This window comes from Acipenser ruthenus, chromosome 37 (genome assembly GCF_902713425.1).
Source record: "Acipenser ruthenus chromosome 37, fAciRut3.2 maternal haplotype, whole genome shotgun sequence".
In the NCBI taxonomy this organism is placed as follows: Eukaryota; Metazoa; Chordata; class Actinopteri; order Acipenseriformes; family Acipenseridae; genus Acipenser; species Acipenser ruthenus.
Genome location: NC_081225.1, coordinates 1,897,695 through 1,913,558, shown reverse-complemented (window position 1 = coordinate 1,913,558; position 15,864 = coordinate 1,897,695). Strand labels below are relative to the sequence as shown.

At 45.7% G+C, this 15,864-nt stretch overlaps 1 protein-coding gene across 2 annotated transcripts; it reads left to right on the top strand.

The window, feature by feature from the left end:
- Positions 1 to 1,099: 1,099 nt before the first annotated feature.
- On the top strand, positions 1,100 to 14,731 carry LOC117966456 (uncharacterized). 2 transcript variants are annotated; one of them, XM_059008664.1, is made up of 23 exons: positions 1,100 to 1,234; positions 1,383 to 1,438; positions 1,754 to 1,843; positions 3,413 to 3,537; positions 3,899 to 4,042; positions 4,328 to 4,405; positions 4,837 to 5,007; positions 5,553 to 5,649; positions 5,971 to 6,194; positions 6,471 to 6,624; positions 6,798 to 7,006; positions 7,492 to 7,609; positions 7,894 to 8,096; positions 8,528 to 8,645; positions 9,482 to 9,651; positions 10,069 to 10,166; positions 11,011 to 11,144; positions 11,484 to 11,534; positions 12,034 to 12,217; positions 12,837 to 12,963; positions 13,181 to 13,268; positions 13,660 to 13,758; positions 14,587 to 14,731. In XM_059008664.1, the coding sequence occupies exons 1-23, from the start codon at positions 1,212 to 1,214 to the stop codon at positions 14,691 to 14,693; spliced, it is 2,868 nt and encodes a 955-aa protein (XP_058864647.1). In that variant the 5' UTR covers positions 1,100 to 1,211; the 3' UTR covers positions 14,694 to 14,731. The 2 variants fall into 2 exon arrangements, with proteins under 2 accessions (XP_058864647.1, XP_058864646.1); XM_059008663.1 differs by having other exon boundaries at positions 1,101 to 1,234; positions 14,581 to 14,731.
- The last annotated feature ends 1,133 nt before the right edge of the window (positions 14,732 to 15,864 follow it).

Here is a 15,864-nt window from a genome sequence, read left to right as displayed (position 1 = left end):
CATAAAAAGAGAGTGCGGGCCAGTGTCCCTGTCCTCCACGCTGCCCCATAACCACGACATCTCCACACCACAGACATCTTTCAACACGAACCCCCCGAATATATCGAGCTGGGATCGGCGCCCAATGGAGACAGCAGCGGCAGATGCGATGAATCAAGCAATCAGAGCCACTGCGCGCTTCCAGCTCAAGAGGGAACATGAGCCGGAATGGCGTGATTCATTGAATTAAACAGCCATGAAATAATAATAATAATAATAATAATAATAATAATAATAATAATAATAATAATAATAATAAACACGCCTCCTTAAAACTCTTCTGAGAGATGCTGGACACCCTAACAACCAGGAAGACGCTGAAGATGTCTGAAAACACAGGTCCTATCTTCAAAAGTTTTATGTTTATTCAATTTAGATTTAGTTATTTCATTTCTGCTACGTGGGCATAAATAAAATAACCATTATTGGCATGTGTTATATGTGCACTAACATTAAAAATGAGGCTAACATTTGAATGTTACCACCGTTCCATACACTACAGCTGACTTCCACAAAAAACACGTTTTCATTTCAGTTTGAATCTTCCAGATGCTCCTCATTTAATTGACAAGACAAATACCACTCGTTACATTATGCGATTACCAACTGAAACCGAAAGAAAGTATTTTTATAAAGACCTTAAGAAGAGAGTGCGGGCCAGTGTCCGTGTCCTCCACGCTGCCCCATAACCACGACATCTCCACACCACAGACATCTTTCAACACGAACCCCCCGAATATATCGAGCTGGGATCGGCGCCCAATGGAGACAGCAGCGGCAGATGCGATGAATCAAGCAATCAGAGCCACTGCGCGCTTCCAGCTCAAGAGGGAACATGAGCCGGAATGGCGTGATTCATTGAATTAAACAGCCATGAAATAATAATAATAATAATAATAATAATAATAATAATAATAATAGCATTAGCTAGCTTCCCCGGTCCTCTATACATTTAATGACACGCGATCAGCACGCGTTCAGACACCACGTGGTGACTCATTGACGTCATCACACTCGGGTGCGCTCGGCAGGGCGCGTGTGCGCCGAAGCGAGGCGATTCTGAGGCTTTATAAACCCCGGGGCGCGCCGCGACCCAGCAAGCGAGGATAGCGGCGTGTCTCTGTTGTGAGCGCCAGGGAGTCCTTGTTGATCGGCGGTGCAATCGTATCGAGATGGGGTTTTGGCTGCTTTTAGGGTGAGCTGAGCTTTTATTTATGTATTTTATTATTTGCAGTCGATTTGAACTAGCTCTCCACTTTAGCGGTCTGGCTGCAGCACACTACCGTACCTGATGTGTAAGAATTCATACCCATGTTCATGGCGTTATTATTTTGTATTTGCAGAGTTGCCTGGCTGTGCGTGTTTTTGCCTGCTGGCGTGGTCGCTCAGGACGTGTCAGGTAGATAAACATTGCCCAAAGAACACCCTGTAGCCTCCCCGATATAATATCATCACTTTGCTTCATGTGATCCGTGTGTCCTGGCTTCACAAACTTCAATCAACACTAACATTGGGCTGCCTGACAATGTTACATTAGATAATGAGTCCAGGGCTGCTGCTAATCAGTTGGCTACAATGTTTCGGCATCTGAGACGTTGTAGTTAATAAAGAAAGCTAGTTTTCACTTTGTCAGTTACAGTACTGTTCTCTTGGATTGTGTGGTTTTATTTAATGGTGTTTAGATAAAGGTGCGACTCTGATTATCTAAATTCAGGAAACTTCGTGACGGAGTGTCGGGATCGGTACTTCTGGATGTCGACCAATGGCAGGTTTGCCGGCGGCAGCTTCCGCTTCGACGTCATTGGTAAGTTGAGGCGCTTGTAAGTTGTTCAGTCTGCGTGTAGGGTTGCTGTTTGTGGGGCATTCCACTGCGTTTTGGCATTTTGAGTCCGGTAAACTCTGGGTCTTTATTAATAAACCCCGTCATAAAAAGGCAAGCATTTCGTCTGGGTAACAAAACGTCCCGCGTAAACCTCATGTGTCGGTCTAAGCCATTGTCACTGCCGTCGCTGGAGTGGTGGGGGAGGGAATTGAGGCATATCAGGACTTGGAAATCCCATTCAAATTAAACGTGATTCAACAGTAATACACACAGATATCGGCTAGCTGCAGCCTGATCAATGAATCTCTTGTCTGTTTAGAAATGCATTTTCAGTTTGTGTTTTACATACCAAGTCACACTTTTTCTACTTTTAATTAAATCATGTTTATTTTAAACACTTTGCCTGCCTGTCTTGTTTGATCAGTAGTTTGCTTCATGTAGCCCAGAAGCTCATAGAATACAACAAGGCATCTTAATAAAATACTATTTAAATAGAATATTGTGTTACTGTAGAAAAATCCAAGGTTAATCCAACTGAATGAAACATTCTTGCAGAACTATTTTCCTTCAGTGCATTGCACTTTTCCTATCCAACCTTTTTTGTTTTGAAAAAACCTTGGATTTATAAGCCGGACTTGACGCTGATGTAGCAGCGCATGCAACAACTTTCTTAGATGAGCTAAAAACCTTTTCTGGCCCTGTAGGCTACTAATGGTGATTCAATAAACCAAGTACCACAGAGCCATTCTCCGTGGTTTGAGTTCGAGCGCCGCTCCGTGCTCAATCAAGGAGGATTCAATTCTACGCTTGCGTGCCTTGACTATTTTCCAGAGCATAGCCACCAGGAAGTGAGGTGCATGCTGCGTTGCATTACCTAGGCAATCCAATACAACTTGGAGCGTTGCAACATGCCTTGACCAGCAAGTCTGGCGAGGCTATCGTTTACTTGTATCATATAAACCTTTCATTCTTCATGTTGTGGACTAAAATATTCCAAGGCCTATGTTGCATATTTATGAACATTTTAATCAAATTAACATAGGTCTTGACCTCTGACCTTGTAGCTAGCCAGTATCCTCATTTGAGGATGCGGTACTTAACTGAGCATTTAATTGGTATCCTCTAATTTGACTATTCTGACAACTTGCCCCAATTCACTGGAAGAGTTAACGAAATGTACTTTGAGCCTTTTGGGTGCTTTTCACACCTCGATATAAAATAAACTGAAGTTGCATTTCATGCTGTTCCCCTCCACAGTGATCATTCTCAGTTCTTTATTGAGCTTCATAGCTGGTGTGAAATCTCACTGCTCTGATTTACTGGAACACATTGAACCCGGCTTTCCTCAAAATAGGACACAGCGGTTTGTAGCCAAAACGAAGGAAATAAATATTGATTTTCAGAATGTAACAAACTACATAAATGTGCTTTTCTTGAAGTTGGTACTGAATGGGTTGGGTTCTGTCCTCCTGTGTACAGTCAGCTATGTCGATCCCTATGGGAGTTGCTTGGTGACGTGTGTTGCAATGTTTCTCGTGTCTCTCCCTCCAGATGGAAACGGTATTCACCCGCTGAATGACAGCTACGCAGCGACGTGCGGGTTCACCTATTCCTTCAACCTCCCCGGGGACCTGATCTTCAGAGCGTCGTTCTTGGCCTGTCACGTGCAGAGCATGGTGAGTACAGCACTGCAGTAACACTACCGTGCCCATTTCTTTATTTAAATCCTGCTGTTGACAAATTCCAACAAATCTAGACCCCATTGCAATTGGCAGTCTTGTTAAAATCCGTTCACATTGGCCACACATTCAATTGCGGTCTGTTGGTCAATTAAATTGGCTTCCAATGAAAAGCAGTTGAACAATGGTCTCCAATTCCTTTTTAAAGGACTTGGTGGAGGGGCTTGAGCTTTTAAAAGGCAATGGGGTTGTCCCCCAGCCTGGTGATGAACCGCCCTGTTTGCTAGTTCTTCTATCCATGTGTGCCGCTTGTGAAGGATTCTCCAGTATTGAATCGCTCTTTCTCCGTTCTCTCTAGAATGATGTCTCGTATGTTCTCCAGTACCGCTTTGTGAGAATGGACTCTCTGGGTAGAGAGACTGTCTACCCCTTCTCCCTGTCCTGCAGCACTGAGAGTCCCTGGAACCCTCGTGAGGTCGTCTGTGAGGAGAACTACATGGAGGTGGGGTGGTAACCCACTGCCCCTAAAACTAGGGGGTTTCATCTGGGTGCTTTCTATTGAGCAGTTGATCATCTGATGGATTAATCAAACCCTGGTGATTTTTAGGGGTGGAAATGAGACTCCTGTTGCATAGCAGATTCACCCATTCCAGGGTTTAATACGAACTTGACTAGCCACGGTATACAGGTAACAAGCTCTTGGCAAAACCAGGAATGGTTCGCACTGCTATGCAACAGGAGTCTTGCTCCCATCCCTGCTGTTCTAACCTCCACCCTCCTGCCCCAGGTGTCTGTCAGGAAGAATGTTCCAGTCATCGCTCAGGAAGGACTGGCAAAGGAAGACTGGGAAGCAGCACTCTCCATAGTGAGTGACCTTTCAACTGGGACAGGTGTAGAGCAGGGGTGTCCAACTCTGTTTCTGGAAGGCAGCAGTGTCTTCTGGCTTTCGTCCCACCCCAAGCTCCCGTAATTGGTCTGATTATTTAATTGGACACTAACACTACTTTCCCAGCCTCAATGTTTTTATAGGTAGTGTACCTTGAATCAAGTGCACTTTTGAAATCACCATCTGTAAGACTTTAAACCTATCCAATTGAACACAATTAGATCAAGTTAATTGAGAGCTTAAGTCTGAATGAAGGCCCTCGGACTGGAGTTTGACACTTCCTGGTGTAGATGTTTGTTTCTGTAGAGCTTGCACTGCCTCTTGTGGACAGGCTCTGTAAGTGCATCTCTTTTTCCATTGTCTATCTGAATGGCTCTGGTTCTCAGCTGGCTTTCTTTGTTGCACTGCAGGCCCAGGAAGCAGTGATGTCCGTGTGGCAGGTCGTGTTCCACCAGACCGGGATGCCCCCTAAAACCATGAACGCCACAGACGCCCGTACCGAGGGGTACTTCATCAACTCCACAACCAGCCGCGTCGTCTTCAGATCGCCCTACGGCATGGCAAAGTCAGAGGTGGTCATGGTGAGAACTTTTAAAATACCAGTAATACCAAACTGGTTTCATTTATATTTAGCGTCCGTGTGGAAGCATCCCAGGACACTACAGAAATATACATAAAGCCAAAAGAGCTCCAATCTGCTTGCTAGTGAAAGGCCAAATGAAATCTAGCCCAATTTCAATAGTTTTTCAGAATTGAACAACATGTAATCAAACAAGTTTTTTTGAGTAGGAATTTAAGATTACTATTTGGCAGTTGCCTTTATCCAAGGTTTAACGGGTGTTGAGGCAGTACAGTGTTGTAATGCATGATTAATATTTGAGTACAGTAAGTGCAACTACTACTGAAATACAGTATGAACTAAGATGCAATGAGTTGGCATTACAACTTGTATCTACAGTGACCTGGTAATGCATTTGCTGAAGATCCAGTAACAGGATGCTGAGGTGAAGTCCAGTGCATGGTAGAGGTAGATCTGCAGGGGCAGTGTAAACGGGTGGGTCTTGAGGAGCCAGTGAGATGCGAGGCTCGTCCTGGTCTCTGCTCCAACGCTCTCCTCTATCCTCAGGTGGCAGGGATCCCAGTGGAAGCCATCAGAGCCACTGTGTTCTACAAGCAGAGGTGGATGCTGCTATTGGTGGACACTTCAGCTGCCTGTGCTAAGAGTGAGTAGCTGAGCACAGCAATCCTAGAGGAGAGCCAGCAGTGTGTCTGCAAGCATTCCCTGAGCTGAGACGCACCGCAGCGCTAGAGGACAGCTAAGGGAGTCTGCAAGCTTTCTGAGCTAGGAACTTTAAATGGATCAGTCCCATGCATTGTACAAATGTAGTGTGACATTCCATAAATTAATCAATTTGGTTCAATATCTTACTAGCTGAGGTGCTAGTATTTATATGCTGAATCTTCAGTGCATTTGAGACCTCTAAACAATTGTCTTTTAAACTAATCCCCCCCCCCCCCCCCCCCCCCCTCCCATTTGTCTCTAGACCCCTCTGTCTTCGATGGCACCTACCTGAGCTGGGTCACCCCGAGGCTTCTCTCGCCACTGGTCCTGCATCCCACCAAGTTCGTGGATAAGCAGATCAAGATGGGAGTGGAGGGGAGGCCCCTGGATGAGATCACTGCTACTAGCCGGGGATACCAGCTGCTAGTCAACAGCACTGCGGTGAAAATCAGCATTCCCTTTGGCGCTGTGGGAGGATATCGCAAGGTAACATAGCCAGGGTCTGGACCCTCCAGTTGGGTTTCCATGCCTATCGTGTAGGCTTGGTGGTTAAAGACAAGGGGGTGTTCCTGGCTCCGCCACTGACTCGCTGTGACCCAGAGCAAGTCACTTAACCTCCATGTGCTCTGTCCTTTTGAGACATAAAACAAACCAGGTGCTATTAGAATTGACACTGCAGCACTTGCTGCATAGTTCACCCCCTAGTCTCCAAGTAGAGGCAGTCTGTCACCCTAATGTGTTTACATGTCTGGAAATTTGCAGAGTCATGTGATTGACAACAAGTACAACCAGATGTACGCCATTGACCTCTTTCTGGAGCACCAATGGGCCGATGACCTGTGGGAGATGACCCAGCACCGCTCCTTCAAGCCAGTCCACTCCCCCTACCTCCCTGAGACCCCCTATGTGGTGAACAGTAAGTACCTGCCCACCACAGCCTTGCACTGTTGGAGTAACCTTTTGAGAGTACAGAGTGGTGTGAGCAGGGTTAGAAACTGACACTAGCCCTGCTGCTGCACCCAGTCCTGGGGTTCAGAACTCTCCTTGTTCAGGTATATTCTTGCTCAACCTCTCCATGTCTTTTCTCAGACACCATCCCGAGTGAGAAGGGCTTCACGGTGACCCTTGGTAACTTCAAGCCGGATGTGGAGCTGAAAAATCTGACCATCAACGGGGTTCCCCTGACCCTTCCTGAGGCTGAGAACAGAGGCTTGAAGATCATTGAGGTCAAGCACCCCAACGGCACTAAGGATTTTGTCCTGAAGGTCCCTTTCGCTCACCCCCTCATCCCGGAGCAGGTGAGGGTGAAAGCCTGCCTGGTTCTAAGCATAGGCTTTAATTTTTGCCATGCATCTGCAGGCTGTAGCGGTCTAGTCCCGAGGCTGGTCTTGTGTAGGATTTTCTGTAGTAATTCACCTTGGTGAGGGATGAGTCAGGAGTGCAGGTTCCTGGCTGTGCCAAGTTGCTACTCCTTGATTAGAGGAGCATTGGCCCTTATTTCCCCCATTGGTTGGGCAGTCTGACCCCACCCCTTACCGGCCAGGGACCCAGTAACATCAAGCAGACTCCTACAGTCCATTCTCCAGTGTGGCCCCATAGCTTGATGTCCAATGTGGAGCTCCTGGGTGTAAACAGCTGGTTAGCACAACAACCCCTGACCTTTACATCTCCAGGGCTGTTGTGGGGTGTTGCTCACGTGAGGGGGTAATATAATTTGGGAAAGGTCAGGTTAATTAGTTGCACAGCAGTTGGCCCATCCCTGTTAATACCTCTTCTCTTGCAGTACATTGGTGATAATTACAGACGATACCTGTTGAACATCAACTACACTTTGAACATCATCCCTGTAAACGAGCCCTATTTCCACCCAGCCACGATCGTGTGTGACGTTCAGGATGTTGGTAAGTAACGTGGCTGTCTGTGGGAATTCCAGTTGGTAGAACTGAACTAGAACAATGGCAGTGCTTGACTTGGATGCACTGTTCTTGTTTGGCAGTTCTCTGGATCTGGTTAGAGGTCTGTCTAGTTGAAGCTACAGATGTGTCTTCACTGCCAACAACCCCTGTTCAGAACTGCATTCTCCTGAGCCCAGTGCTGTTCCATTGCCTGCCCTCTGCAAGCAGTTTCATTCAGTCTTGGGGTAGACTGGTTCCAGCCCTTGACTCCCTCTCCCTTCCTTCCCCAGTCCATCCTGATGTCAAAGGCATTTGTACAAACACCAGCATTGTGTTTGAAGTGACCCCAGGCAACATGGACTACCAGTGGGAGCTTTGCATTGGGGAAGAGCCTCTAACCCCAGAACTGGTGGCTCGCCGAGGCTACACCATGACCAGCCAGCCCAGGATCAGAGTGGAGTTGCCGCTCTTTAGTATTGGCTACATCTATGAGGTAAGAGTCTCGGTCCTGGATCTGCCTGGCAAACTCCCACTAGCAGGGCTGTGGCTGCCATTGTATGGTCGGGTGTATCAATGGAGGTTTAAGAGCTAGCCCTACTTGTTAATAACTTCAGGTCCTTCATGGATTAGAGCCATCCTATCTCCAACAACTACGTATATTCCTATTTGTTCCTGGGATCAGAATGCGGCGTTTAGTAGCTGTCAGCTGGAGCTAGTGTTTTGCTGTTCTCCTGTATCCAAGGTGACTTGCAGGGTTCCAATGTAAGACTATCTAAGTTAAGCGCAAGTTCTATCTACAATGACAATAGTACATTAGAGGAGGATCCAGGAATGTGGTGCTTGGGTCGGGCAGATCCAGTGCACAGTAGGAGGAGGGAGATCTACAAGTACAGTCCAAGTGACTCCTCCATGCTTCTCTCTAAGGATATCACTCTGAGGGGGCTTATTGGTAAAGTGGTGTTGATTCTCCGAGATATGAAGAGCCTGAAGGAGGAGGACAGGTTTGAACAGCGCTGCCCGTTCCCAACCAACGAGATGCTGGGTAAGGGTGGCTTTGCTCTTCAAGGGGGGCGGGGGCAGTTCCTGGTTCAGCCACTGACCCGCTGTGACCCTGACAGTCATTTAAGCTTGTGCTTAGTCCTTCAGATGAGATGGAAAACCAAGGTCCCTGGAGTTGCATAGTTCACATCTTGGTCTGAAGTCTCTTTGGATAAAAGCATCTGCTAAATAAATTTGATCGGGGGTGGCCAAGGTTGGCCCGTCCACTCCTGGTCTTTGTTCCAACCTTGTTCTAAAAATATTAATGTAACCTCAATCCAGACCTTCAAGTAGTTTACTCATTTTGCCTTTTGGCTTTGCCCTCAAGGACTGACTGGACACCCCTGAACTGGTAGATTCTACCCTGATTTCAGTATACCAGTGTGAGGGTTGAACTTGAACTGCCATTGTCTTCATTTGAGGATGGGCTACTGCCCTATCTATTTGAACAGCTACCTGTTAATTCTCATTGTTACTGTAACCGCTAGTCGTGTCTAATTGTAACTAATTCTACAAATCTAGCCCTTCGGATGCTTTTCTGACACAGCAATATAAAATAAATGCAAGCCTAAATGATCCATTTTTGTTCTTTCCTACCCACTGTGAAGCTCAGTGTTTTATTTATTTTTTTTGTGCTTCATAGCTGGCATGAAACTTGACTGCTACGATTTTAGGCATGTTTTTAACTTGACTTGCATTAAAACAGAAAGCAGCAGCTTGTAGCCAAAACTAAGAATTGAATAAATCTGCAATATCCAGTTGCAGACATGCAGCCCGTGTTCTGAATTTAAGATTCCATTGTTAATGGGTGAAGTCTGCATGCTTTGTTCTCTGCTCCAGTGTGCATGCCTAATGGAGTGATGTCAGTGCTGGTGGTCCCCATGGCTCCTGTACCGCCTGTGAATCTTGCCAGGACCACCCTGCTGGATCAGAACTGCAGGCCCACGGAGGCTACCTCAGACCGGGCCCTGTTCACTTTCCGGGTCAACACCTGTGGGACCAGGAGCAAGGTGATGGGCTTCTCTCTGAATGCTATTCCTTAATCTTGGGACATATCGGACAGCGCTTGCCTCCTATTGCAGTGCTGAAGCATGTGGTGGTTTTCTATTGGTTCTAGAAGTTGGGTCTTCATTGGTTTAGTTATTTAGACGTTCATTGGAACGAAAACCAAATGACCCTGGGATCCCAATTCCCAGGGGTTGAGCAGCCCTGGTCTAGATGGGTCTGTTTCTATGGAAATTTGAGTGGGGGAGTCCCATGAATGAGCTGTGTAACATGTTGGAAGAAGCTAGATAAAATATTAGCTCTCAGTTCACCATGCATGTTTGCAGTTGCTTTTGGCTTTGAAGACTATGCTCGTCTGTTCTATTGGTTCATGTTTACATACTTGCTAGTTGGCTTGATTTGCCTGGCTGCTATGTTTTCAGATTGATAATAACTACCTGGTCTACGAGAATGAAGTCATCTATAGTCGGGAGCTGTTCCCAGCCAATGCTCCCGTCATCACCAGGGATTCTGAGTACAGGTGAGTGGAGGAGGGATCAGGGTTATGCAAGGAGCCCCGGAGTGTTAAACAAGATGTGCAACACTACAGCTATGGGAAAGTAGCGTCTCCCTATAAAATGAACTCCTCTAGCTTCATAGTCAAATGAAACCTGCTTGTTATGATAACATATTGAATACTGCTATCCATATACTTAACAAGTAACTTGTAGTGGTTTAGCTTCATGTCAAGCTAAACTAATGTAGGTTATGACTGTCCAATGCAATAAAGAATAATGTGCAACAAACCTCTGCAGCTGTGAAATATTTAAAGGGTCAAAATGGAGAGTTAAGGGAGTATTGTCATATGTTTTGGGCATCGCAGACTCTACATGGTACTGTAGATTTGTTCAACTAAATTTGCTGCAAACTGACCAATTGGAAAAAATGTGACCTTCTGAAATCAAACAGGGAATACTTTACTACTGTGGCTTCCAGTAGATTTGCAGTGTGATGTAGTTTCACTTTCCATGATCTATTTAATTTTCAAACCTGAAATTCTAGGTTATGCAAAGCTTTGGCTGTTGATTACTTATTGTGTGAATGGATGCTTGGAGTTTTAAAATTTAGGAGGCAGTGAGTTACTGCTTTTGAGGACAGTGTAAATGAAGTGGAGATGAACTAAGAGGGAAGGAGACACACAGCAGTGAGGGGATGGAATGGGCTGCCTAGGGTTACCTTGTGTTGAGGCAGAGTCAGCTGGCTCCTTGTAAGATCCATCTTAAAGTTGTGAGATCAGTCAGCTACTAGAAACCAGATGAGCTTGGATAGGCCGGCCTCCTCTGTCTGTAAACTTTGTCCCAGCGCTGTCAACACCCTCTTTGTAGGCTGACTATCCGTTGCCGGTACCCAGTGAGTGACTCCAGGAAGATCTTTGCTGAGAGGAAGCTGGTTCCAGCCCCTGGATCCTTCACTGCTAAAGGAGAGGGGACCCTGCAGCTCAAGTCTGCTTACTACAGTGGTAGGTGGGGGGGGGGGGGGGGCGTGGCTTAATCTACCTTTGTTTGGTGTGCTCTGCCTTTTAAAATTTATTAAATAAAGCTGCACATCAACACTTCAAAACCAGAATAAGCTGTTCTTGTTTCCATTTACAATGGCACTTGTTAAAAGCTGGTTTAATTGCAGTGGCTGTCCATGCATCCTGTGGCATTTGCTTGTATCTGGAGGGGGGGTCATTTATAAAATTATGAAATATTGAATTGCCAGTGTACTAATCCTGTACGGTTCTGGTCAAATACCGTATGGACTTGCTTGCAGCTGTGGCGTTGAATGGATGTTGCTTTATTTGTTCCTCTTCTAGGTGACAAGAGAAGCAGAGATGTCTTGAATCTGAAAGCTCGTCTTGCTAGAGGTAGGACAGCCTGAATTAAACTCTTCGTACGCGCTCCCCTGTCCACACTACCCGAGTAACACAATCCAAACTAGGGGCTTTAATAGATTGATCACACCTGTAGATTGATTGGTTAACCCATTATGTGCTGTTTGAGGACAGGCCACTTTGTATTTCTTTAATTCTCTGACTCCAGTTTAACTGCAGGAGTAAATGTAACAATTCTGCAAAAATAGTCCTTTGGATGCTTTTATGGCTTCAATTTATAGGCTGAAGCCCTGAATCTGTTTTAAACTTCAACGTTGAGTTTCTAGCCAGCGTGAAATGTCAGATTTAAGGGAACACGTGTAACTTGACTGTTCTCAAAACAGGATGCAGTAGTTTGTAGCTAATTCTGTGAACGTAAAGGCTCACTGAAGTTTCTGTGCAATAGTTAACAGCCAGCAATGGTAGCTCTACCTGTAATGACTCCAGAGCTTTACAAGCATGGCAGAAGATGACTTTTTTTCTCTCCCTGCAGATGTGAGCTACTCCCAGTTCTACTCTGCGTTCCCTGTGTCCCAGTCTCTGCTGGAGCCCCTGTTCCTGCAGGTTGAGCTCCTGAACCCCCACAGCCTGGCTGACTGCCTCCTCCTGCAGGACTGCTGGGCCACACTGACCCCTGAACTTGACGCCAGCCCTCAATGGGACCTGGTCACTGACGGGTGAGGGGGTGGGCTGTGCAGATACTCTGGGCTCATGCCATTCCTTTAACATGATGGATATTGAATGAAACCTTAACTTCACAGCAAGGAAAGCTGCCTTTCTCCCACTTGCCCTTCTCTGCCAATTGATGGCAATGCGTTTATGAGTTTAAGATGTACCTGAGCTTGTTGCCTATACATACTGTGACTAATGGAGCTCTTCTTCACCTGGAATGGGTGGCACTGCTAAGCAATAGGAGTCTTATTTCCATCCTTGCAGATGTATTGTAAGTTTCCTCCTGAGGTTCAGTCTTGCCCAGGACTGTAAGCTCACAGCTGTCTGCATTGGGATTCCTGTGGGAATGAGTGGAGCCTCCTCCTCAAAGTGGAATTGCTTCACTTGCATTTGTACAGTGCAACTGACTTGCACACATTTTCATGAACTGTCTGTAAAGACGAATGGCCCCTATTGGGTTTTAGTATGCACTGGTCTATAGTCTACATGTGTCTTCACTTGCTCCCCTCCTAACTCTGCTCTTGTGCTTTTAAACTGTTTGCTGCCTCTTGCCCTCTCTGCTAGTGCAGTCCATTCAGCTGTGCTTCCAATGCAGGCTTGCAGTGACTGTGTTCCTCTCTGCAGCTGCCTGGTCACTGGAGATTCCTACAGGACTCTGTTCCACCCAGTGCCAGCCAGGACCTCCCCCCACCTCCAGAGGCTTGAGGTCCAGGCACAGCAGTCTAGTAAGGACCCTGCCTTCTGGAGACAGGTTAGTGACCCTGCATGAAGGGGTTCCCCTGATTCTGTGATCACCCAGAACAATTCACTCCATGCAATTGGTCAGTTAATATGAATGCTTTTATAAAACTTCAGTAACAGTAAGCAATAGGAAAGGTATTAATTCAATATGAACTGCAGACCGTGTGGCAGTGTGTTCCTGTTCCTCTGCTCCAAGAGCTGCCTCTCCCTCCTTTCCTCCTCCCCAGGTGTATTTCCATTGCATGGCTGTAGTTTGTGATCCTAACCTGGAGGATACCTGCAATAAGACTTGTGTACCTGGAGAAAAGAGATCTGGTAAGTACTGGCAGTCCTGAATACAAGCTGCAGTTTGGCATCAATGCAGCTGTATTTAATCTGGTATAATTGAGGAATACAAAACCTAATGTTATACTTATGACTGGAATATCCTGTTCAGTTTTTCCTTTTTATATAGTGTGTGTTTTTTTTTTTTTTTTTTTTTTTAAATCTCTTTTGCTTGGAGCACTTGTAGGTAGAGCTGCAATTGAGTGGATAGGCTAAACTTTAAAAGCAGTTACAGTAAATCAATCCAAACATGAACATTGGTTACAGTATAGTGACTCCAAAGAACAACTGATTTTCTAAAATCAAACCTCGGAGCTGACATTCTCATGTCTGTACCCTGGATTACTGGTCTCAAGCTTTTGTGTGTTTGGTTTTCCCTCAGCCCGTAGTGTTGATCGGTTCAGCCAGATTCGAGGCTATGCTTCTGCCGGGCCAGTCCAATTGGTAGCAGAAGGAGGAGTTGTGGACCTTAAAACAGCAGGTGAGACTTTTGAGAGACTTCTGTTGGCTATCCTAGTCATTGAATTTTCAATCTGGATTTGATGCTGTGGAGTACCCAATAGGAGTGAATAACTAAAACACTTCAATATGGGAGGCTTTGTGTTCTAAAGGGACTTCACACCAGGAGGTTCAAATCCCGGCACTGCCATGGACTCTGACCCTGAGCAAGTCATTTTTACCTGCTCATGCTCCATCCTTTAGGATGAGACGTGAAACGGAGGTCCCATCATCGGGGGCTGCAGCAGTTGATGCACAGTTCACCCCCTAAGCTCCAGGTTGTTTTGGATAAGTGTCCTGCCAAAACACTGACCATGGCTTCTAGTATTTGCAGTCCTTTCCTTCTAGATGGTGCTAAAGGAGCACCAGGATTATTTTGCTGCAGTTACAAGCTTGATCAGACAGTGTACAAGTAACACGATGAGGTGTGTCTTGCTAGACTTCTAGTGAAACCAGGAATGGATCAAAGTGTTCTGGATTGGGAGTCCTTTCCATTCCTGTGATGCCTCATCAGTATTTGTTTTATAGCCAGCATGACACTTTACTGGTCTGATTTTTACAGACGCATCTAATTTGACTGCCCTCAAAATAGGGGCACAGCAGTTTGTAGCAAACACTATTTATAGTTCTGAAGACAATTTTTACAATGTGTAAATTCATCAATACAGATGGTGTTCAATTGTACTTCAAGGAACTCCATGGTAATTTTGTGTAGGTCATCTGAGTTGCTAGGCAATGCTGCCTGTATGGGTGGGTGTGTCTTGTGGCTCCCCCTGGGTCCTAGTGCTCACTCGGTCTTGTTCAGTTTCAGACTCCTCCCCCCTGTCCCTCTTCGTGCCGGTGCTGGGCGTGGTGGCCGCTCTCCTTGGAGTTCTGCTCGCCTTTCTTGTTGCTCTTGCTGTCAGATCCAGAAGATGATAAACTTGCTCTAATCTAATAAAGATCTTCATATTTGAGTCTCGTGTCCTCCCATTGCTTGCTTTTCACACACTTGGACCCTGAAGGTACACAAGGAATAGAGTGCTTTGTTCAAACGGTTTCTTAAAATACATTGAGAGCAACTCTGATCCCGAGGAGGAAACTGACAACTCGACCCAACTTGTCTACACTTTTAAACCCAAGCTGCTATGTGCACCTCCTTTCAAAGTTAGCATCATTATTACGGGACACCTGTCCCTTCCCCTTAAAGGGGTAAAGGGTACTAGCGTGTGGTCTCTATTCAAATTGACGCAGTGCAGCCGGGTGTGGTGTAAATGAGTATCCAGTTGGAATCTGAATGATCAGGTTCAGTAAACTTAATGGGTCTAATTTAAGGGAATGGCGCACATCTTTAAATCTCCAATTCTGCATGCAAGGTATGAGATCTACAGAAACTTCACTTGCAAATGAGGTCAATCTGCTCATCCTGTTCCTAGAGCTGATGGCAGGTTTTGCTGGATCCCAGTGATTTCAGAGTAAGCTTGGCTAGGCTGCCCATTTTATACCCTCCTCCCTGTAAAACGATTTCCAGTTTGACTGGGACAGTTTTCATGGGATGTCTGGTAGCCCCAGTACTGCACTACCCTGAGTCTTGCGTGTTCAAATCTAGATTGAGAGGAACTGTAGTTCCTCGCACAAAGTTTAAAAAAAAAAAAAAAAGGCAGCGACCTGCCAATGACTCTATACAGCAGATATTTTATGTATTTTATGTGCAAAACTAAATCTGCAAAAACAGCTATTCTACGTTTAATAGATTCCAACTCAAGTGAAATAAGTGTGTGTGGTTTTTTTTTTTTTTTTTTTTTAACCGTCGTACAGCAAGAGAAATAAGTTGCTAAAATAAGTCAATGTCCACCTCCTTTTTCTTGTTCAGCTGTCTTCACAGACCCCAGCCACATTTATCCACCCACCCGCTCCTCCTCTTTTGACAGCCTTCAACAAGAAAGTTGTCATGGAAACCCACGCCTTCAAAAGCACACAGAATATCTGATGATAATCTGGAAGACGAGACTCCCTTTTCAAAGCGCGTAGAAACAAGCAATCAGCAGCGACAGTGCTTCCGGCAGCTTTTGTCAAAATTCTCTTTTTATATTTATTTTCTGTGAACATT

What these genes read in the sequence shown, in the direction of transcription:
- LOC117966456 (XM_059008663.1), top strand. Translation starts at nt 1,212, where the DNA reads ATGGGGTTTTGGCTGCTTTTAGG. An exon ending in GGTCGCTCAGGACGTGTCAG is followed by an intron (nt 1,439 to 1,753) that starts GTAGATAAACAT and finishes ATCTAAATTCAG; the next exon opens with GAAACTTCGTGACGGAGTGT. An exon ending in CAAGTCTGCTTACTACAGTG is followed by an intron (nt 11,145 to 11,483) that starts GTAGGTGGGGGG and finishes TTCCTCTTCTAG; the next exon opens with GTGACAAGAGAAGCAGAGAT.